Source organism: Ascaphus truei, chromosome 5, assembly GCF_040206685.1.
Source record: "Ascaphus truei isolate aAscTru1 chromosome 5, aAscTru1.hap1, whole genome shotgun sequence".
Lineage (NCBI taxonomy): Eukaryota > Metazoa > Chordata > Amphibia > Anura > Ascaphidae > Ascaphus > Ascaphus truei.
Window position 1 is genome coordinate 300,842,479 of NC_134487.1, and position 25,347 is coordinate 300,867,825.

At 39.7% G+C, this 25,347-nt stretch overlaps 1 protein-coding gene across 1 annotated transcript in view; it reads right to left on the reverse strand.

Moving 5' to 3' along the window:
- Positions 1 to 1,052: 1,052 nt before the first annotated feature.
- The window catches only part of ETNK1 (ethanolamine kinase 1), a 40,176-nt gene continuing 15,881 nt past the window's right edge, over positions 1,053 to 25,347 (reverse strand). The window contains exons 2-8 of the mRNA XM_075602896.1: positions 22,982 to 23,241; positions 18,903 to 19,043; positions 17,779 to 17,921; positions 10,029 to 10,112; positions 8,667 to 8,827; positions 7,692 to 7,765; positions 1,053 to 4,745 (exon numbers count right to left, since the gene is read on the reverse strand). Coding sequence (XP_075459011.1) covers positions 4,673 to 4,745; positions 7,692 to 7,765; positions 8,667 to 8,827; positions 10,029 to 10,112; positions 17,779 to 17,921; positions 18,903 to 19,043; positions 22,982 to 23,241 — 936 coding nt within the window. The 3' untranslated portion in view covers positions 1,053 to 4,672. The remainder of the gene's footprint in view (positions 4,746 to 7,691; positions 7,766 to 8,666; positions 8,828 to 10,028; positions 10,113 to 17,778; positions 17,922 to 18,902; positions 19,044 to 22,981; positions 23,242 to 25,347) is intronic.

The following is a 25,347-nucleotide window of genomic DNA, read 5'->3' on the forward strand; positions in this document are numbered from 1 at the left end:
TTGGCAGAAGTGTTACATAGGGGAATTGCCTCGGGATAGAGGGTGGCATAATCTAATATTAGCAAACAAATACAAAGTACATCAATCAAGAGAATTCAAAAGTAAAATATAAATGAAATGTGAGAAAATCAGTGATTATACAAGTGACAAATATAAATAAATGTATCAAATAATAATAATATGTTTTTTGTATAGCGCTGCTAGTTATACGAAGCGCTTTACAGAGACATTTTGCAGGCACAAGTCCCTGCCCCGTGGAGCTTACAATCTATGTTTTTTTTTTTGGTGCCTGAGGCACAGGGAGATAAAGTGACTTGCCCACAGTCACAAGGAGCTGACACCGGGAATTGAACCAGGCTCTCTCAGTGCCAGTCAGTGTCTTTTACTCACTGAGCCACTCCCTCTCCCCCTTTGGCAGTTTCTGAGGTTCTTCTCCTAGGAAAAGACCCTCCACAAGGTCCCACAGATGCAAAGATTGGAGCAAACTCCCAGGAACCACATGCAGGTAGAAAAACCACAAACAGTACAACTCAGTGTATTAAAGTGAACCGCTTAGGGGACGTGGCCATGATGCGGCCGTGCCTTAGAAAGACATTTGTCTTTTCAAAACGTGGTGGCGTCATCGCATGCACTAATGGGCAGCGACGCAGGCCAATCGGAGAAGCTGCAACGGTTAACATTGCAGATTCCTATTGGGCCGCGTGACGCAGGAGATTTATACTGCCTTTTGTTTCACCTGGATGGGACCGAGACGCTACCTTTTCTGGTGTCTCCGGGAAGCTGAACATAGGGCTTTTTAGTCTGGGTAACCAGCGGTACTCACCCTATTTAAAAAAAACAAATAAATCATAAAAAATATAGTTACACGAGTAAAGGGAACAGCGACTTTAAATCACAGTGCTTTGTTTTGGTGAATTCACATTAAGTTTGTATGGTTTGACATCCTAATTTCAGACTTGATTTTTGTTTTTAGATTAATGCAAAAGGTTACCTTCAAATGGTATGAAAGTGGTTTGAAATGATAAAAGCAGCCAGTGTAATGAGACACAGGATTTTGAAACTTTACTCTTTATTTTGGACCAAACAAATTATTTTCAAAGTCAGAGGAATTTACAAATCTTAAATGTACAGCTGTATATAGATTTCACGATCATCTGACTTGTCAAGGGTAACAATCTCTTCAAGCCTCAGGTTATTACAGGTGTGACATTGCGGGATCTGCAATTCTGCCTTTGACAACAAGTTGGCAACAATTATTCATTTTACGCCGGTATAAACATGAAATATCACATTTGTATTTTGTGCTGCCACCTATTTCACTAGAAAGTATTTTCCCATTGCTATAAGTCAGGGGTGATCAACTGCAGTCCTCAAGTACCGCCAACCGGCCAGGTTTTAAGGATATCCCTGCTTCAGCACAGTTGGCTCAGTCATTGACTAGCCACTGATTGCTTCAGCACAGCTGGATCAATCAGTCTCTACTACAGCACAGGTGGCTCACACTGAGCCACCTGTCCTGTAACAGGGATATCCTTAAAACCTGGCCTATTGGTGGCTCTTGGGGACTGGAGTTGGCCACTCCTGCTATAAGTAAAGTGCTTATAACACTAAGAATAAACATCTGTAATACATCCAACGCGCTTCATGAATCTTTTGGTTAAAATGAGGTTCCTCCTTACTAAGTGCTAATAAACAGAAATTATACAAATCTTAAATTGAAAGATCACCACATAAAACAATATAAATGCTCTGACAGGTATTAAAGACATTTCTTGCAGAAACATGGAAAATCTTGGTATAGCCATGGCAAGGAAATCACAGAGAAAAAAAAAGTCATACTTCTTTATAGCAAGAGTTATACAAAAAGGCAGAAAATACAAAGCGATACACAAGTAAAATGCAAAATACAAGTCACACTAATTTACAAATGGTCATTTACACTGGTTCCTTATATACAATATGCTACATGTGTGTCAGAAGGATAGTATACACAGTTCTGCTTTACAAAAGCAAACAGGCCACTATGGTCTCTTGACTAACATTGTGCATGCATGAATGCCATTTCTAAACAGTCCATATTTACATTATCATTTTACTACAGTTCGTTTAGTAGCTTTGGCTAGAGATGAGAGTTCAGGCGAGAGCGACACCTCGAACCTGGGCAATCTGAGCAAGACTTAACGTAATACTACTGGCTAAATTTGGCTTGGATTGGCGAGTTCAAGGTGTCCGATTCCAACAGCCCAAATGCTCAACTCTAGTGTTTGCCATTCAAGTCTCATCACAAAAAAGGCAATTTAATATAACCGTATATAAAGATCATGTCAAAATTACAGGTTCTTGGCAATATTCATTTTTTGTAGATGGGTTCAAAATGATTAAGGAAGAGCACATGACAGGAGACCATTTCGGCTCGGTGACAAATTACTATTGCTTGCACTGTATAGTTACAGAACAGACATAGGAATGAAATGTGGTAGCAGCTGTGTCAGATCACTCGTTGTAAACCAAGTGGAAATGTTGTTTGATAATCTCTCAGCTAATGCTGAAGGTTTGCAAACTGAAATGTACATTTTGGGGTCTATTCAATAGAAACTTGAGTAAATTATTTTGGTATTAAAATGGTGCATGTTTTGTCATTTGGTTTGCCCAAAATGTATTCCACACACAGGCAGACCTTTCTAAACCATCTCCTTAAATAAAAAACCCACTTGTCAGACAGAAGTCACTCCAAAACTAGTATTTAATATAGTGTTTTGTTTTCTAACAACTTTTCTCGTTTTAGCTTAAATGTTGTCAGCTCCACTGCTTCAGCACAGGTGGCTCAGTCATCGACAGCCACTGATTGTGCTGAAGCAGGAATATCCTGAAAACCTGACCTGTTGGAGGTCCTTGAGGACTTTAGTTGACCACTCCTCTGTTATACCTTCTATTTAAAATGTTCTGTAAATGGCATTCAGAATGAGCCAGATATACACTTTCAGTAATATGTCAGAATTAACATTTGTGCAGTCATATGTGAGCTGGATAAGAAAAAAAACATTTTGTTCCCTGAACGCCAACATAAATCAGACAACTCTCAAAAGCGACACAGTTATGCAAGAAATAGAAATCCGTCAACAGATCTCCCTTAAATAGACCATTTTCAGAATACCATGTAACGAACCCGCTGCTACTGGAAGATAATGCAATTGTGTTTTACAATCAATTGCAGTCCGCTCCAGCAGCAAAAGGGTTTAACATGAAACATCTTGTTACCGATTTCCCTGCAAATATCAGAGATATACTGTAAACTACAATACATACAAACCGCAACTAAATGAAATTTTTCAAGGCAAATCATTTACCTTTTTCCCTCTAAACACACTGCTTTCTATAAACAACCTAAGGAGTTTGCAATGTATACATGCCCAGGGGGATAAGCTTTTTTTTAATTAATTCTACGTAGAAAAAGGTCCTACCAGGAGACAATACAGACATTTGAAAGAATGCTTTGAGTGTACAGGCGCTTATTTACAGACGCACAGAAAGTCTGTGCGGGCACTTAAATTACAAAAGAGCAATGTTTTGGAGTGAAAATGTTCTGCCATTGATTGCTGAATCACAGTTCATTTCAGGCTAAAAATCCTCCCCTTTTTACTGGGCTATATTCTGTGTTTATTTGTATATTTTAAAAATGCTCACTATGTGAACGAGCCAAAGAACGCAGAACAGGAGGGAATGCCATGTGTCAGAAGTGTGGCCTAGTGCCTTCTAATCTACATATAAAGTAATAAATTATCTGTTCACACAGAAAACCAGAAACAATGAGGTACTGTACATATCCAGTTACTATGAAAAAATGTATCAAAGAAATAGGCTGTTCTACCTACTCCAGCAGAAGCCATGTTAGAAACAGATTCACATTTTACTAATGTAGTCAGTGTATGAGAAATCAGCCAAACGTATCCAGTAGGTAAATCTTGCTTTAAAAGAATGAAATGGAGTGGCAAATACCAAGTAGAGCATAGGCGGCCAACCAGTCCTCAAGAGCTACCAACAGGTCAGGTTTTCAGGATATCCCTGCTTCAGCACAGGTGGCTCAGTCGTTAACTGAGCCGAGCCAACTGTGCTGAAGCAGGGATATCCTGAAAACCTGACCCGTTGGTAGCTCTTCAGAACTGGAGTTGGCCACCCCTGAAGTAGAGTGTACAATGGACAAGTGCATTAGACCAAATGTCATTTTTTTTTTTTTTTTTTAAGTAAATAAGTTTGGGGGAAAACAAAAACAAAAAAAAATATATATATATATTTTTTTTTTTTCAAGAACCCATATGTCCATACTCACTGTACAGTGTAAAAAAAATATATATATACATAGTGAGACCGACTTAAGGATGTAAAATTGTGGAACAGCCGTTACAGAAAAACAATGGTATCGTAAAGCTATAAATAATTTACTTAAAATATATTAAAATTAAAAAAAGGGGGCAAAAAAAATAAAACCTTCGGGATTTGTATTTTTTCTGTGACGTTAGTTTCTGATTAAAGGCTGCATCATAAAGGGTATTTTTTTCTACATTTTTTTAAAGCAAGACAACCACACTCCAGAACACAAGGGAAACATTTTGCTTTACATGTTCCCAGAAAGGTCTTATGAAAACCGCATGAGAAGGGACTTCAAGCCTCTTCTTTAGTCAGGAAGTGCCAAGGCCGTGACCTCCGGCTTCATTTTGAAGTATTGGTTAAGTCGAACAATTGCATACCTATGCAAAGGAAAACAGAAGCAAAAGATGAGCAGCCTGCTCTGTCAAGTAAAAACAAATTACCAATGGATCACATTAATTTATTTAGTGATGAAAATTGCATAGGAAAGGAGAAAACACAAGACTTTCTATCTACATTGATGGTTTATACAGGAGTGCACTAAAATAAATATGAACCGTGCTCTAAATAGTACAAGTGAAATAATCAATGTGTTTCAAATATAAACATAAAGTGAATAAATCTACAGGTGATTGTGTCCTAGAACAATACTTAATTGTGAACAAAATAAGTTACATAAAACCTGTAACTTCCATGTGAAACTCTGAGGCTGCTGTAAATATCATGGAATGGCTCCACAAACCATAGCACTAGTGAGAAAAACAAAAGAAAAAACAGCGCAAAACCTCATTGTGTAATATTTAAATATATTGTGAACATTTTCAGCAGGTAAGTATCGCACATACATAAATAAAATAGTATAAAAACATAACATGTTATGGACATGTTACCACAACGCCCGCTCTTCCACACCGGATCCGATCGAATACAGGCCAATTCAGGAGACAGAATCTTACTCTCCCGGGCTGCTGCAGATGGTCTCTTAGTCCCCCGTCTTAATCATCTGTTTGGATCAAGAGATACAACCTCGCTGGAACGCTGGTCTACTCAGATCCTCGTGTCAGACTCTAGGGGAACTTCTGATGACGTCACTGCGACTCTGTCGCGCCTTAGACGTCTCTGGCGGTGTAGGCTAGTAGCGGATGGGAGTGTCCGTATGGAGACACTGAACGCCGTGTATAATAAATCCACAATTGGAAATCTGGAACAGCGCTAGTATGTGCACCTCCTTCCTACGCGTTTCGTAAACAAATACTCAGAACTAGAATGAGTGACTGTCCCAGTCTTCCAGGAATCCAAAGACGGTAAGTAAAAGTCACAAGGACATCCAGGCAGGAACAGCATATGATGGTAGTACTAGCACTGTTTAAGTACTAGACGATTAAGACGGGGACTAAGAGACCATCTGCAGCAGCCCGGGAGAGTAAGATTCTGCCTCCTGAATTGGCCTGTATACGATTGGATTCGGTGTGGAAGAGCAGGCGTTGTGGTAACATGTCCATAACATGTTATGTTTTATACCATTTTATTGATGTACGTGCGATACATACCTGCTGAAAATTTTCACAATAAATTTAAATATTACACAATGAGGTTTTGCGCTGTTTTTTCTTTTGTTTTTCTCACTAGTGCAATGTATGCAGTGCTTGGGTCAGGTGGTCTGTAACAGGATGTATGCAGTGCTTGGGTCAGGCTGTCTGTAACAGGATGTATGCAGTGCTTGGGTGAGGCGGTCTGTAACAGGATGTATGCAGTGCTTGGTTCAGGCGGTCTGTAACAGGATGTATGCAGTGCTTGGGTCAGGCGGTCTGTAACAGGATGTATGCAGTGCTTGGGTCAGGCGGTCTGTAACAGGATGTATGCAGTGCTTGGGTCAGGCGGTCTGTAACAGGATGTATGCAGTGCTTGGGTGAGGCGGTCTGTAACAGGATGTATGCAGTGCTTGGGTCAGGCGGTCTGTAACAGGATGTATGCAGTGTTTGGGTGAGGCGGTCTGTAACAGGATGCATGCAGTGCTTGGGTGAGGCGGTCTGTAACAGGATGTATGCAGTGCTTGGGTGAGGCGGTCTGTAACAGGATGTATGCAGTGCTTGGGTGAGGCGGTCTGTAACAGGATGTATGCAGTGCTTGGGTGAGGCGGTCTGTAACAGGATGTATGCAGTGCTTGGGTGAGGCGGTCTGTAACAGGATGTATGCAGTGCTTGAGTGAGGCGGTCTGTAACAGGATGTATGCACACAGCACAAAATGACTGCAGTATTATGTAGTTGTTGGTTTTCACGCACGACTGCCGCTGCATCTCATTTAATGCAATCCTGGCTGTATACTGCAGGGGTGGCCAACACCAATCCTCAAGGGTCACCAACCGGTCATTTATTTATAAAACGGTTTACCAGGAAGTAATACATGGAGAGTTAGCGCTCGTTTTCAAGTACAGCATGTCCTGGGCACATGAGTTATGATGACAGATATATACACCAAATACATGGTTACGTTAGGTGAACAAGGTCAGGTGTTCAGGATATCCCTGCTTCAGCACAGGTGGCTCAATCTTAAACTGCACTACCTGAAGCAGGGATATCCTTAAAACCTGACCCGTTAGTGGTCCTTGAGGACTGGAGTCCTCACTGCATCAGTGTACCAATCCCGTTATACTGCCAACTACAGGATTACTTGTTTATTTAAATGCTACCGAATAAGATTACATTGCATGCCACAGTACCTGCCCAGGCAACACTACGAGAATGTCTGAGGCCCAATAAACGCATTACTTTAGCATGGCATTTTTGCATTTCGGTGTGCACCTCAACAGAACTACAATACTTAGACCAACTGTGTCACCTAGTTACTAGGGTGCAGAACACTAATAAAAAAAAAAAAAGAAGGACACGTTGACCGTATGCAGCTATTTCCGGGTGTGGTTTTGCAGGGGACATATTCCGTATCATCCCATTGAGGAACTAGAAATTGTCACTTGTTAAGTTGCGGTCACAATTTGAAAATATGCAGTTTATAGATGATATATGCAGGTACCTTAACATTGGAACAATTGTTTCTGAATACAACACTGGGGTACAGAAAACAGATTTTAAAATGTATTTTTCTTTTTTGCAACCTTTCGAGCTCGTGTGATTGGGCCCAATAAAGAGACCTTCAACATTTCAATAATTGGCCATCAACAAATAAATCGACCTATGGTTTGACAAAGGGGACAAAAGCAATGGTAAAATCTCCCATCAGACTACACTGGTAATTTAATTCTGAAACCAGTATTGTAAATCCAACAGTGCTCAATGGTAATTTCTTTATAGGATATTAGAAAACTTACCCCAAGAAATCAAAGTCAATTTTGGAATATTTTGACTGAATCAGAGCCCAGAGTCCCCAGAAGAAATGCGAGGCCTGTTGATCACAAATAGGGAAAGTCAAATTACTGCATTACATATAATATACGGATTACTCCATGATTAAACTCCGCATCCAAAATAGATCCAGGAAGTTCAGACAATATAGTCAATTAAAGCTGTTTTCCCCTTTATAAATACAGGATTTCTAGCAGCACATAAAATGGATTGCATGTCAGAATTTAATTATCTATGCATTGTTCACTCCATTAAATTGGCCTTTAAGAGAGTTAAGATTGTTTATGCAGGAAATGTGCAGCGTAACAATATATTAGATTAAAGGACACAAAGTGAACTGAAATTAACAGTGCATTGCACTTGTCTACAGTTTCTATAGTCCAAACTACCATAGCTATTAGAACATTAATTTAAGCTTAAATCCCCAAAACAAGAAGCATTCATATACATTTACTGTAAGGGCGGGGAGCTGTGTTGGTCCTTTCTTCCATGTAGTAACACAGGAGCAAGAGGGAGTATGGGGTGTGATACCTTTTATTAGGCCAACAAGTAGTCGCTATGTTACAAGATTTCCAACCTCTCAGGGTAGGACCTGATAAAGGACCCGGAGGGGGACAAAAGCTTGTAACGTATAAACATGATGGTCCAATAAAAGGCATCATACCCCCTCCTCCCACCTTTGTTACCAAGTCATTTATTGTGGCTCTATTAGGAATGGATGCAAAGAGGCAGGAAATTGTACGGTCTTGTAAAATAATGGAGGAAATTACAAAAAACGACATTTAAATGTGTTTCTTTACTATTCAATAAGATTGGAATAAGGATAAAGGATAGAAATGTGTAGTATAATGTTGCACCTCTTCCATTTCTCACGGAGGCACCCACATTATACATGTGGCTTTCTTTATTTAGCAACACATTAGCAGTGGCTAATAACTTACCAGTGCAAACTGATTTACTTGCACATACAATGTTTCCACTTCTTTCTCAGTAACGTCAGTACTGAATCCCTTGTATTCCTTGTAGGCTTCGAGATAGGATTGCAACCACTGCAATTGAATGTTTTTTTCTGGATACAAACTGTAATCTACTTCATTTATTCCTAAAACGGCAGAAATTATTGATATGGCTTTTTCCTCTCCAACTACTACTCTATTCCATTGCAGGCATCCAGAGGCGTGGCAGTGGCGTCACGTGAGCGGTTCGCTCTCATTGGCTGAAACGCTCACGTGACGCGGCAAGAACAATTTCAACTGTCTATTCAAAATTTCAGCACTCCGAAGCGTCAGTCGCGCTCAAGGGACAACATTAATTTGTTTTGGTGGCGCGTGCGCCAGCGCGCAGCCACTATAATCACGGGCTAAGGCCCCACTGCACGCACGCCTTGCAGCACATGCACAGCGCTTCACTGCGATCTGCAGGTACCTTATTTTGGCGCTGGGGCGTGGCCAAAACGGGTTGAATGGGCGCGGCCATGACACGGACAAAGCAAATGCGTTTCCTACACATGCACCCGTATAACATATTGTAGCATAGAAAATAACAATCTGTTCTTCGTGCAGCCTATTATAAAAATAGGGCCCTCACTCAGCATGTTAATAGACTGCAGCGGGGACCAGAGGATACACTTGTCCAGCTCACCCCTCCCTCCCCATAGTGTTTCTCCCTCTCTCTCCCCCCTCCCCCCCCCCCCCATCTATCCCCTACTGCAGCTTCCTGGTGATTTCATGATTGCCTGAGATTGGCTCCCTGGCGCACCACGTGACGCGTCGCCGCTCGGGAACACAATCCTATTGTAGGCCTGAAAGCAGACCTCGCCCTTCCCCCCCCACACACCCTGTCCCCTCCTTCCCAAACAGACCCTCGTCTTTACCTCAAGTGCAGAGCTAAGTGGAGGGGAGACTACGTCAAGGCTTGTATCATGTCCAACCGCGTGCTTTAAGGTGGCACATTACAGAGCTTGTGCAGGTAGAGTGGATATACCACAGCCATAGCCACAATGCCTTGTGACATGTCAGGCCGCGCACTTTAAGCCCGTCGCAAGGCATTGTGGGGCATTTAACTGCACAATCCTTGCAATTCGGTGCCACAAAGCACACGGCCCAATCAAAATCAGCAGCTATCTTTCACTCATCTGCCCTGAATTTGCACTGGTCCCGAACAAGGGAATTTTTCCAGCTCTGACCACCAAGACTCCCAACTTTTTAACACTATACAACATTGTTAAAAAAAAAGTTAGTGACCACCGATAAAGTAGAAATCTTGCACAAAAGACAAGGGGTGAAATATGGTTAAAATCATACCTGCAAACTCATTGAAGTGATTGCCAATATCATAAGCCTGATAATTGTATCCAGAGTATTCATAATCAATGAAATGCAAATCGCCTATAAAAGATAAAAGGAGAATGCATGACAATGGATAAGACCGTTATTATACCTCTCTCTTTAGTATTACAGTTTTACGGTGTTTATATGCATGCATTGGAGGCTTGAGCTGTGAATTTTACAGTACTGCCTTATGAATTGTTGCACCTGAAAATTGGTTCAAAGTTCTAGTAGCCCTGACAGCGAATAAATTGTTTAAGTAAATGAGTGGTGCCTGCATGAAAATAGTTTATTATTACACAGATCTGCGTGACTAGTCTGACAGCTAACCCTGGCCCCTTGAGTTAATCATTAAATTACAACTCTGAATTGTGGAACCCTCAAATGGAAGTTTTACAGGTCACAAACAAAACAAAAAGCCAGACTGATGCAATATTATAATTAAGAGCAATTATTTGAGGTGTAATGTTTGACAGATGGGGTGTGCAAGGTTATGGATAAATTCAAAATGTGTTACATTTTGAAAGAGACCTGTACCACATTCTGATAACAATGGGGTTTCTTTTTGGTGGTATAAATACACTGATTCCATGGCTACTTGACCAATTTTCTTACAAAGGTCTCACATGCCCCATAAATGGACACAAAAAAAAAAGCGGGGGGTTGGGGGAGGGAAGATATAAATAATAGGGCCAGGAGAGAAAAGTGTGTGAGTGTGTGTATGTGTATATATATATATATATATATATATATATATATATATATATATATATATATATATATATATATATTAGTATGTGTGTGTAAATATGCAGGGATATGCATAAGACAAGACTTAAAATCAGAAAGGCTTCAATAAAGGCCAACATTGTGAACATGTTGCAAATACGTTTAATGTTGGCATGAAATATTGTGATTCTTAGCAACAGTCTTCAGATCAACAGGATCATATGGTTTCTGGGACACTTGCAAACCATTCAACGGCCATATTAGAAGTTAAAGAGCCCAGACATACATGGGGCCTGTCTGTTGAAATGCAATTGATGCAACCCTTTGGGACACAGTCTATCACACAAGTTTAAGATTTGCAATTTTTTGACCGAAATGCAGTGGTGTTTTTGGTTAAAAAGTTAGGAAGTTGAGATTACAGTAACAAGGGTAGTCCAGGAAGCTAGATTAGAGAAGTGCAAATAAATCTCCATGCCGATTCTCAAAATACAGAATGTGTCATGCCAGTGCTCAAAATGTACCAGATGTGATCTATTGGTCCCCCGCACAGACACCAATTGAGGCCTTTTCAGCCTATTTCCTATTGTGAGCATCTGAAAACCACACTCACGGTGAAGATATTAGGAGCAATACTTAAGACATTGGAAAGAATGGCACTGCTTTGGAAATATGAGCCTATATACCGTTTATTAGGGAATTCAGTAATCATGATCAAGTATAAATTACAAGTAATTCTAGAGTATGTCACAATAGTGGCAAATTGTATTATTTTATTTTTTTTAAGTTCGTGTTGGAAAAATGTATATACTACGAGAGAATGTCACAATTTGCTACGTGTCCTGGGGTAAGTGAATGCAAAGTTAAGGCAGTGTACATGTGAGATTGAAAAACGTCTGGGCAGAGCAGGTTGAACGGCTTCTTCAATGGTTTACCAAGTGAAGCATGTGATCCGTCCACTGAACTGAATAGGGTCATTAGCTGTAGGGGTTATTGCTTTATTGTCCCTATTTACATATCTGATAGCAGTAACATTTTCATTTAGTAAATGTAGCTAACACGGCTACACTCTTTTTATAGTTTCTAGCGCTATTTCTATCCCATGTCAGTGGTGCTCAACTCCAGTCCTCAAGCTCCCCTCCCTCACAGGCCAGATATTAGGAATATCCCTGCTTCAGCACAGGTGGCTCAATCAGAAGCTCAGTCTTCAACAGCCTCCGATTGAGGCACCTGTGCTGAAGCAGGGATATCCTAGAAACCTGATCTGTTTGAGGGCGGAAGTCGAGCACCCCTGCCCATAAAATTCACAGTTAAGCCTTGTATAAAATGTTATAATGCCACACAATTGTGATGGCTTTAAAAAAAACATATAGTTCATAGTATATGGTACAGACACTAATATTACATATAGGAATGTAGGGAAACAGCCCTACTAGCAAAAGTGCATCAAATACAATAGTTTGTTGCAGAATTTCTGCACTGGCTTTAGGTTGTTTTTTAAAAAAAAAAAAAAAAGCTTAATTTTTAAGTCAAAACTGTGTGCATTTATAAATCTATGTTACAAACAAAAACATAGCTAACAAGATACTGATGAGGCTGTTACCAGGATGAGTGCTCTCCTATGGGGGAGGCGCAAGTGAACAAGTGATGCGATAAACCTCCAGTCAGTGCGTTTAAGAAGCATGGTGCAGGCCGCCACAGGGCAGCAACAATGGCAAACCTAATCTGCAGCAGATGAAGAAAATTTGGCACTCACATTTTATAAGACACAAAACTTTAATGGTTAAAAGTTCTGCATTTTACCCTCCTCCTTGCTTCCCATCATTTTAAGTGGAACTCAACCTTAATTTTTCATTTTTAAAGCGGACACTTTGCTTACGATGCACAGTTTATTTTCTTTTTAAAGTACAAAAGCTTTAGTGATTTGTTGGGGACGTTCAGACAATATATTAGATTTATAGCTATGGATTGGATATCAAAAGACTACTTACAGTTCAGCTTCAAACCTCAGGACAAGTATTACATAACAAATGCAGTGCTCTACCGCCACAAAGTGCAACAAATCTCATGCATTTCAGTTTATCCAAAGGGGGGCGGGGAAGAAATGGCTGTCAACACAAGTTGGAATAAAGTTCGCGTTTGTGAGACGAGTAGGACCAAACTGAAGAGATAGAAGTACCTGTATGTAGAATTTTAGGAGCTTAACAAAAACAGGGGAAATAAATTGACAGATACGTCCAATATTATTTGCAAAGTCCCGGAGTTTAGACCCTCCGGGAACGTGCTCAAGCCAACTTAAAACCTTTGACTAGTACTGTTACTTAAATTATTGGATGGACTTTAACTCCGCATCAGGACAAGGTTTCTCATGTAAGTGGTGAAGCAGTTTGTATGAAAGCTTATACTGTATGGATTCTAACCAAAGCTATTTGTTGTGGCTTCCCGCTTTGTCTACGTTTTTATGTAGAACACCGATACGCTTCAGGAAAATATTATGTGGGGCATTACTTTCTCGTTTTACCAGCAATAAGTAGGACACGGCTGTAGTTATCTTTCTCCTTCAGCTTGAATTTAAGTTAGAAAGTTTTTAGAATGACTTTCAACTTTAAAAATAAATAAAGGAATATAAAAATAGAGACCTCTTAAAGCTGAAAGTTTATAATCAAACGTTTAAAAAAAAATAAAATAAAAAAAACTATGAAGCCACATGGGTCAAGTTTTTTCTTAACGCAACGACATGCATTGGGCATACATCCTACTTCCAGAAACGACCACATCCTGTCACGTAACCTCACTCCACTGGGTTATGTTAAAGCTGTGATACAACTCCTGTCCTTTTGCCGTTGTGCTGGTGTCGGCAGCAGCGCCACACTTAAATAATCAATTTACATTTTAAAACTATTTAATGCTGAACCAAATAGATCTAATCCTTTGTGTCAGAAAGTCTAGAATGTGGGAAGGTCTTGTGAAGCACTTATAACTAACTCCCAGGACATTGCAGAAGAAAGGTTTATTTTAATTTTTGTGGTAAAATGGAACGGCAGCTAAGCAGTGAGACTCAAAAACATAGCGCATGATACAGTCAGCATCAACCTTACTGAAGACACTCTGGTAAAGCTAAGAATGCAGCCAGAATCATAATTCATATATTCTGATAAAGTAACAGTTTTGTGGAACGGATGTGAATAATCTTTCAAGCAGCAATCCTGGCTGAAGCGTATAAGAGTTTAACTCATAACGCTAGTATTTTGCCTCAAGCATTTCATACTATAATTTTTTTTTTTTAAACCATTAAAAATAAGGGTGTTCTTATTCTCTATCATCTGCTGGTACCATCGTAGTTACTGTACTGGGATTCTAGGGAGACATCCATTTTGACCGCTTAATCTTTGTTGATGTTTTCATTCTTTACATCAGATGCTTCATTAAGGAGATATGCAATATCAGAAGACATAAACTGCTCACAGCTGGAATCCGTCCCTTTGCCCCCCTCTCATTCACCCTTATGTTGGGGAGGCTGTGGCCAACGCAGCTCACATACGTGAAAAGTTAAAGAGCTCATTATATCCTTAGTGGATTCCAACAACAAACTTGATCCCTGGGTAATATTCCTCAACAGACTTACACGAGCTTGATAGATACTCCAACACACGGATTGTACATATACATATAGAGGCTAAAGTGCTAGAATGTGGAATAAAATTAATCCGCCTCCTTCCGCCGGATTAAAAATGAATATGGCACATCATGACAATGGAGACATTGACCAGATTGTCACACAATTTAGTTGACAAATTCCATTTAATTTGGCAGCCCTGGCTTACTTTTAAGAGGAGGTATTTGATGCCATTATATATACTTTCTTCTGACTTGCCATTTCGCTGTCACTATACCGGTTTCTGTTTTAGTATATACACTAAATCTTTTCTTCTGTACTGCTATGGTCCACTAGTGTTCAAGACGCTTCTCAGTCTCAATAGCACATGGCTGCTAGGTACAGGTAGTCCTCGTTATCCGATGTTTCACTGTACAACAAGGGCATATGCAACGCTTTACAATGCAATCCTATGGGCCGTTTTCCGACGCCTGAATGCGTTATCCGACGCTCACCGCCACGGATTAACATGGGACTCGCTTTACAACTGTGTCACTATCCAATGCTACTTCCAGAACAGATTCCGTTGGATAACCGAGGACTGCCTGCATTTCTCTTCCACCCCTTCCCTCCGATTGCAGCAAAACTGTCTTTTGCCACTTATGTTTCATACTGTTTGAACTGCGTTTGCTCCTTCTTTACCCTGAACATTTAAATAAAAAACGAAATGAATTAAAACATCCCTTGAAAGGGCTAGAGTAGATCTTTAAATATTTATAAAAATAAAATATCGTCCTTTCAGTAATTTTTTGCATTGCTTGGTTTGAAAATACTATATTTGTACTAGAAATTATGCCATTAAAAAGTAGAATATTGAATTTAAACCATGTTACAAAAACATTGTAAATATAAATATAATTATTTTATATTAATTATTTAAGGTTATATCATAGGTTGCAATAATGGCTGAAATATTTGAAAAACAATTTGTCAGAAAATAAAACCATGCATCTTACAAAGTGTGCAATACTATATAATGGTATTTTTTTTTTTTAAATCAGCAAAAAAATGTTCTAGATGTCGATACAATGTACACGCAAGGTTTGCAGTTCATATTAAGGATGAATGTCCACTTTAAAACCAAGGATGGAGATGTCCACTGAGCCCAACAAGATGTGGAATGCATTGCCCTGAAGTAAACAAAATGTGGTCAATTATCAAATTATAAAGTAGATCATGAGAACATAATGAATTACAAATAATAATTGTAATCTGTACATTTTTATGGTTCATCATAAAGCGGTTCTTTTGTGGAGGACGTCAGCCAAAAAGTACCCCCCTAATAAAAGATGACAATTTTATTCTTAATTGTTTTAAAGCAGCGATGCTCCGTGCTAGTTTCTTATTTGGGTGCTTCTGTTTATTTCTAATGTTCTGAATTAGAGGCTCCCTCCTTTGTTAGGTAGATTTGACATTTTTTATTACTTTAACCTACCTTTTTATTTATTTTTTAAGGTATGGTTAATTTGGCATTTCCATGTAATGTTTAGGCAACAAGAACGCCAGCGATGGGCAGAAGGCTGGAAATCCCATGCAAGAATGTGACCGCATAAAAATCTTATCTGAAACAAGTAATGATCCAGATTAATGACCAGGTCAGTCATTCAGGGAAACCTCATTTTTAGGGGAAAACTGCGTGTGGAGATTGCTGCTTTAAATATATGCAGATCCTTCAGAGCACAGAAAGGTGTGCCGAAACCCCACTAATAATTCCAGTTTTAGGAATCGAAAAATTGTCATCTCATTACAAGTGTAAAAAGACCCATAACCAAGTTTTACTTGCAGAAGGGTGTAGCCAACAGTGGCTGAAGTCTCCCATTATGAGCGACATTGTGGCCGCGGCATGTCTGACATGTACAGAAAGTAAAATAATATATTGCAAATATTCATGTCAACTTGAGATCCGTGCAGTGCATGTGCACACATTACACGTCCAAACAATTAGATTTTATCTAAATACATTTTGGAAAGCACATTTCTGGGCCAGGTGAATAGACCGGGCTACAGCAACATTGTTTTAAAGGAAGAAAAGAAAATAGTACAATTTTGTTTTCATTCTACAAAAAAAAATTAAGAGCCGTAAAACCCGAGGATAAAAAAATGCCAAAATTGTTCACGTTTGTGCAGAATAAAAAATCTTTAAACTCCTCAGAAAATTAGCCTACTGCACTCGACCCTTCAAAAGCCCCATCTTATTAAACAGAGCTCTTTTTGTTGTTTAGTCTGTGTTTTTTCCTCTAGCCCATAAGTCCCCCTGCATTAAGGACTCTAATTATTGTCAGCCAGCCAGGCAGCATTAGCGGATGGATGGCCAAGTATTCCAAAAATGTTCATCAGGGCTCAGCTCTTTAAAATGAAGGAGCTTTTGGGGGTGTAAGTGTATGTTCAAGCTCTACAGCAGCCTAAAAAAGCAGCATTGCTTGTTAAATGCAATTAGTTAGAAGCAGACCATTTAAAAACAGAATATCTTGTGGAAATATATCAAATAGGAGATATTGGTATCAAAATAACCCCGTTTGTTCTGGGTTTTATTACAAATTTCCACAGAGGAGCCACTAGAAAAGTTATCTTGTACCCAGAAAGTGGTTGGGGGATAAAAATAAAAAAAAGTTTGTCACATCTGTCCCACGCTGCATAATCTTCAATAGGGGACTTTCAGTAAAACAGCCTGAATTGTCACTTGGGCGTGTGTAGGATAATGCCCTAGGTTTTGGGTGCACCTCTATTTTCCAATGGTTATTATAGTCCGCCTGACAAACAGATCATGAAAATACTCAGTTTGCATTTGGAGTACGCTTTCGGCATAATTAGAAAATACCCGTGTTTTTTAAATGTGTAATTCAAGCATTGCTGCTTTAATAACTGGAAAGAAGACGGCAACATTTACTACGGACGGATTTAAACATTGTTTCACGTTCACACACTACAAATACATTTAAAAAGGCCATCAGACCAATATGCATTCATCAACTCAAAACAACCATTATCCGATCATTTTATGTTAAGAATTCAAATAAATAAATACAATTAAAGGCAGTAGGAAAAGATAGGTAGTTTGATATTTTACTCAACCAACAGTTTTGTTGGGCCCACAAAAGATATTACACACACACAAACACACACACACACACACACACACATTTTTCCTTCCATTTCCCTACGTACCAAAGGAAATACAACTCATGAAGAATGCAAAATACTTAGCAAATATTGCGATAAGGAAAAATATATTAAATAAAAAAATAAACATGCTCATTAATGAAATCCACAAAATAGTTTGTACCTCTAGCAATGAATAGATGTGAATCAAAAACACTGTACTTACTGGACATTTTCAACACCTACCTTGTTTTTCATTGTAGATTATGTTCTTACACAACAGGTCGTTGTGACAAAGCACTACTGGGGAACCTAAACTGGACAATATTGACTTCATCCAGGCCATCTCCTCTTGTAGCACTTGAAAACTCGGAACATCACGCAGGAACCTTGTTTATTAAGTAAAATATAATGATGGATAAGGATAAATGAGGTGTAAGGACTCAGTTGAGATTCGCTAAGACTAAACCATCCACGTGTCAATCTAAAAAGCAGTGTGAAGTACACGAAATAAGGATACATTTGTGAAGAACCGCTGCAAAATGAACAGAAGAACATGGGCTGCCCTTAATGGTGGACTGTAAATTAATTTGTTACGTTACAGAATTATTCCAAACAAAGCAGCATGCCTTCCTAGGATTTTTATATTGGGTTTTGAAGCAGGGGTCCCTGGAGCGGAGCCGTGTTATAATTTCAGCTCTGGAGAACCCTTGCTTCGAGATTCTTACCTCCGTAGGTGCTGCCAGTTACTTCCTGGTTCTTAAATCTCCCGCAGCACGTGGGCCAATAGGAATCCCCGACTGATTAGGTTATGGCTTCCCACATGCCGCGGGAGAGTTAAGCCTCCATCTTGTTTCCCCTGCACCGATGCTTCCGGGGGCACCTTCGGAGGTATGTCGGGAACAGTGGGGTCCCCGGAATAGAAATTACAGAGGTACAACTCTGGAGACCCCCTGCTTCTCACCTAGGTTAAATAAATAAAAGGAAGTAGGTGGAAGTACACCTTTAAGAACACATACATTTCTCCCTCGCAATAGTACTAGAGTGTGATAACCCAAGGCCGCGTCCAGTATGATTGCTTGAGCGTCATGACGTCACGCGCTGAAGTAGCTGGGGCGATTCCTGTTGCGCGCGGTGGGGGGCGTGTCGTGGACCTCATTGGGCGAACCGCTCACGTGACCCAGCCATCGCGCTACAAATATGTCTCCTCATGCTGCTGTCCTTCGAACGCTCATGGGCACGTGCACTATACATAATCACATTGACCAAACGCGATTCAGAGCGCGTGCCATCACAATGGACGCGGCCTAAGAAAGCAGCCACGATAAACCGCTATAAGGAACAAAAAAAGAAAAGGGCATAAATGTTACCTTTCATTCACTCGCTCATCTTCAAATTCTGTAGGAATAAGGGAGAAATACTTCCCCATTTTAATCCACAAATTGGATTTGGGGATCCAACCATTATGAGCATGAATAGCATGGATTTTGGCAAGCTGTCGAGCGATAAGTCTGGGGGGGAAAAAACAAAGAAAAGTAGTACTGGGTAAGTTATAAAATGTATATATTGATATAACAGTTTAGATTTTCTGCATTGCTTTTTCTATAAAGAAATTGTATTTTAATACGGATTGTTTTGCATGACTAAAAACAAAATATTGGTATTCTAGGAATATATATAGGAATATATAATCACATGTCTTAGGCAGGTCTGCAACCCTGCCTTTCACCATTATCCCCAGCATATGACAATGACATGCAAATGAGCACACGTGTCACCTTTTGCATTTTCAATGCAAAGCCAGCAGTACAACAAACTTTACACTGATGATACCCATTAAGGTTGAAACATGTCTGTGAATGGTTTCTCTGGCTTTGTATCTGATTCCCATGCTGTGCTTTAAAGCTGTGTTAACAGCTAGCATTAGCTTATATGGGCTCCATGTAACAATGGTTTTTCAGGCAAAAGGCGACACATTGTGTGCTCATTTGCATGTCATTTCCCAGAATCCCTTGCTGCAGTGAAAGTACTGTAAGCTGGAGATAATGGTTTAAGGCAGGGGAGGGGGGGGAGGGGGAAGGGAAAGACAGGGGGTAAAAAGTCCAGGGCAAGGGGGGCCCCCCTTTTGTCCTTTCCGTTACATGTTTTATTTTTTTATTCATTCTCACACACGAATACATATTTTTATTCAGATTACGTTTTTATATTACATTACAGATTTGTCATGCAACACTGAGAAAGAGATAATAGAAGATCTATGCCCGGAAGGCAACGTCATTTAATCAATGCTTAGTTCAAGTCTATTACATCATGGTCTCACTCCTTCAGTTTGTATCTGTTCTATGAGAAATTCCTCGTAGAGCAGGGGTAGCCAATTCCAGTCCTCAAGGGACAAAAACAGGTCAGGTTTTCAGGCTATCCCTGCTTCAGCACAGGTCGTGCAGTCTGACTGAGCCACCTGTGCTGAAGCAGCGATATCCTGAAAACCTGAGCTGTTGTTGGCCCTGGAGGACTGGAATTGGACACCCTTGTTGTACAGCATAGCGTTAGCAATAAGCCCTAAAGCGGGGCATTAGAAGTCACCAAAATCTTCTTACAGACTAATTTCCAATGCGTAAGCACTGGATGAATTACGTGAAAGGATTACTATCGTCACCTTCAGGACAGAACTGAACACGTACAAGACGGTAATAAAGGCAGCACAAAGAGACAGATGTCATTCCTCAGGCAACAGAAGGAATTAAGGATTGTGAAATTGCTTCTACTATTTCAATAAATTAACCCATCACTCAGTGCAGGGGAAGAAGTCTGACAGATTGGATTCATGTTCCTCTAGGATTTTAAGACGAGTATAAAGAGATTATTGGAGAGCTTCACCTAGATCCAATGAGGGAAATCAGAGCGGTACCAGCCATTCAAGTCAATTGCAGTTAACGTGGCACTGAGCTCCAATATCCTTTATTGGGGTGCAGTAAATCCAGGCAAATGGGGGGTATTCATTTTTTTTATATCACTCAAATTTTATTTAAGTTTTTGACATGTATCAGTACATATTTTCATATCCGTAAACAAAGTTGTACAAATGACATGTATAGAAATGATAATCAGACTTGTAAACAAATTCATTTAATTGCGATCATTCGATCCAGCTCTATCAGACTGAAATTCCTACTGACATCAATGGGAATGTTATTGCAATTGTGCCCTGATCAGCACTATTGTGGTTTAATGAATAACCTCCATATGCAAATATGTCGACATGGAGAAGAAAAAAAAAAAGAAAAAAACGCGCAAACCTCTAATAGTAAATGTAAATATGGACATGTTTAATAAAAAAAACAGGGAAAGCCACGTCACTATATCAATTAAATTACAAATATGACATAGGAGGCAATAAACATTAAAATACAATGTATAAAATACATAGAAAGGATTCATGAATTGTCTGATCAATTGCAGAAAAACATCCAATGAAGGAGGATAAGTGATGTTAAAGTGAAAAATCACTACAAGTAGTTGGCTGAAAAAATGCAATAGGCTGATGGAAGCAAATGAATATGTAGCACAATGCTAGTTAATATGTACGTCAATACAATCCACACGATAGGTAATTAGCTAAATTGCTGATCAATCCGTTCGCCTGTGATCAAATAGGCGAAGATTCGGCTTGGGGGTTCACTAAATGGCTATCAGTGCAGCAGAAGAGGACCAAAGATGCAAGTTCTGAGAGGAAGAAGATCATGTGACCAGGCAGTCACTAGATACAATTGGTGCACTGCTAGAGAGAGGGCAGGGCTCAAAAAGGGGTGTGCCAGAGCCTGTTTCAGAAGAGGAAGGGGATGTGACTATGAATGGTTGCTATAGAAACAAAAAATGCTTGTACATTATAATACATTAAAAATATTTTTCAGAGTGATTTAAAAAAAATGCTACAAGTATTTTCTAAGTACAGAACTGATTTATTTAAAATAAATAAATAAATAAATAAAACCAACATGTAAGATATTGCTTGGTCTGTAGCTTTAAAATTTCATGTGATGGTTTTAATCTGTTGGTGCAATTTAATACTGGTTACCAACAAAAATATGGTAATTACCCGTTTTATATTGTTCATATCACCACCAGAAACTGGAGCCCTAGTCTAGATTTTACAAAGACTTTCAATACAGCACCACACAAGGTTAGTGTACAAAATACAGGAAATTGGACTCGTTAAAAATATTTGCATCTGGATTGAAAACTGGTTGAAGGATAGACAAGAGTTGCCAAAAATGGAACCTTTTTAGGTTGGGCTAAAGTTGTAAGTTGAGTACTTCAAGGATCGGTACTGGGACGCCTGCTTTTTAACCTGTTTATTAATGACCTTGACATGGTCATCTTTGCTGATGACACAAAATTGTGTCAGATAGTAGAATTAGAGCAGGATGTAATTTCTCTCCAGAAGTATTTGGAGAGACTGGAAACATGGGCAGGTAAATGGCAGATGAGGTTTAATACAGATACACGCAAGGTTATGCATTTGGGAAACAAGAATAAACAGGCGACTTACAAATTAAATGGGGATAAATTAGGGGAATCCTTGAAGGAGAAGGATTTAGGAGTGCTTGTAGACAGCAGGCTTAGCAATAGTGCCCAAAGTCAAGCAATAGCTACAAAGGCAAACAAGATCGTATCTTGCATTAAACGGGCAATGGATGGAATAGAAGTAAACATAATTATGCCCCTTTATAAAGAATTAGTAAGACCATACCTTGAATATGGAGTACAATTTGGGGCACCACTCCTTAGAAAAGATATTATGGAACTAGAGAAAGTGCAGAGAAGAGACACCAAACTAATAAAGGAGATGGCTAATCTGATTTATGAGGAGAGGCTAGCGAAATTGGAATTATCTACATTAGAAAAGAGGCGTCTAAGAAGAGATATATGATAACTATATACAAATATATTCGGGACAGTACAAGGAGCTTTCAACTATTCATCCCAAGGACAGCAAAAAGGACACAGGGTCATCCCTTAAGGTTGGAGGAAAGAAAATTTTACCAGCAACAAAGAAAGGGGTTCTTTACAGTAACGGCAGTTAAAATGTGGTATTCATTACCCATGGAGACTGTCATGGCAGATATAGATATGTTAAAAAAAAAATAAAAAAAGGTTGGACATCTTTTTAGAAAGGAAAGGTATACAGGGATATACCAAATAAGTAAACATGGGAAGGATGTTGATCCAGGGAGTAATCTGATTGCCAATTGTTGGAGTCGGGAAGTAATTTATTTCCCCCTTATGAGATATTAGATGTTTCACTGGGGTTTTTGTTTGCCTTCCTCTGAATCAACTGTAAATACGCACATAGGATAAAGTATCTGTCGTCTAAATTTAGCATAGGTTGAACTTTATGAACGTATGTCTTTTTCCAACCTCATCTACTATGTAACTAGAAGAAAATTACCTGCAAATTGTTGGATTGCAGACATGCTCTGGGTCCAATGCCTCTCCTTGCATAAATTCGTAACACAAACCATTGTTGAAGGTACAGTAAAGTTGAGGAGCACAACCATGGGACTGCAGCACTTGGAAACTCTTCAGTTCCTCATCTCGATCAACAAGCAATTCAGTCTTATTCCCGTAGATTCTAACGAGGACAACGTCTTCCATCGTGTCGCCAACATAGCAACCAATGAGTTTATTTGTAATTCCATCTGTAAAAACCTGAAACAAAAGTGACACATTACAGAAAAGCTTTCTAACAAATTCAGCTTACATTGTTATAGTCTCATAAACAGCACGTCTAGGCCAATCTGGGGTAAAACTTCGAGGACCATTTGAAATAATGTTATAATTGTATGTACCCGATTTCCATCATTAGCAGTCATGGACTACAAGAACAGCAAGTGTTATTGGCACTCACTCAAAGATTAAACATTAATAGAAACACTTAATGAGATACAGAAGTCACTGCAAATGTATTACTAATTGTATTTTTTTTTTAATAATAAGTACCACTGTGGGAAATAGTTTTTCACCACCTATACTCAAGATAGGGCAGTGGTTTCCAACCTTTCCTTGGTTACAGCAGCGGTGCGCAAATAGGTGGCGCGGCTGTTATAGAGGCCCCACGCTCTTCCCCCAGGCATTTAATTTAATGCCGGGGGAGGCGTGAGGCCTCTGTAACCTCACTTACCTACTGGCAGCCGGGTCTTCGGGCGAAGCGTCGCCATGGCAATACGACATCAAATGACGCCGCAGGGTCATGTGATGTCGCGCATTGCCATGTCAAATGATGCGATGGGGTTACGTGACAACCCACAATCATTCAAAGCCGTACCTTCGGGGGAGGGGGGACGCGACCGCTGCGGCTCCCAGGAAGGGGGTCGCAGCTGAAAACGTTTGCGCAGCGCTGGGTTACAGCAACCATGCCAATTATTCGTCAATATGTTTCCATCTGTTGAAACTCATTTATACATGTTCCATTGTTTAGAATTTAAATGAAGCAATACGCTACTCAAAAATAGGTACTTTGAAGGGCAGTTCTCCACCTATTGTAAGCAAAAAATAAAACAAATTGTCCTGCCAAGTGTAATCAGCTTCCCGAAAAGGGTTCAATCTTCCTTAGGCTGCGATTATATTAGGCGCGACGGTGCGTGCGATTTCGCGCGCTGCGAGAACAAAGTACAGGAGCTGTTACGGCCCGGCCATAGTGCGCACGAGCGTAATGCAGAGCGACCGCGCGGCATATTTTTCAAAAGAAACTATTTTGTTTTTTTGCGCAGCGGCCGCGGCACATGAGTGGTTCAGCCAATGAGAGCAAACCAGCCTGGTGACGCATTCCCATCGCCTCCAGCTCTGTTCACCCATTGCTCAGACGACAGGCGCGCAACGCCATGTGCTCCATCGCACGCGCATACTCAAATCTTAGCCTTAGAGTAACAATTGTACTTATTTGCACCCTGAAAAAAAAAAAAAAGGGGTGTTTTTGCCTTTTCTACAAGCCTGCTGAACTCAGGCAGATCAGCTACTTATGTACATCTGTTTGGCTTCATAATTAATATACAAACAATGGACAAGACCAAAAAAAAAATTTTTTTAAATAACCTCTAGTTGAGGACTGTCGAGCAATCTCATCACCAAAAGAGATTAGATACAGAATGTAAAAACAGCATTTCTTTACCCTGGAAATGCTACAAGTTTAAAAGAATGTAAAACAGGTCCTGGTCCTTACTATTGTCCTGGGAGGGACGCCCTCCATTAAAAGGACTTTTTTCAGCCTTTCAATTAGCGTCTCATTTTCCATAGCATTCATCCAATCCCACAATGCCAGAGAAAAACAATACCAGAAATACGTCAGTAGCCCTTCCAGTTTAAAAATAACAATAAATAACATGTCAAACATGCATCTTTCCTCCCCCAAATCATTTCTTCTTCTTATAAATCCTATTCTACAGTACTTGGTCACCATTTTGCATTCGCTCAGATCCGCATCAGAACACTTCCCTTTTTCACTTACGCTTTTAACACTAACACAATCAGTGAGATCCAGGCCTATATTCACCAAGCGGTGCTATGCATTACTGCATCTACCGGCTTCAAGACACCTTCCAGCCCATTTAAGTGAATTGCCCATAAAAAGGTGCCTTGCAGCGATGTTCTATTGTAACCATTCGCCACACATGGCATTAACACAATCTATCAAAATAAAAACTGCCGTTAGGCATGTGAGGTGGGGGAGAGAGAAAACAGCAAAAATCTTGAAGGTTAAACATTAATACACGCTTTAAACTTCTTATATGTTGTGGAGCCAAAAACTTTATTGTAGGT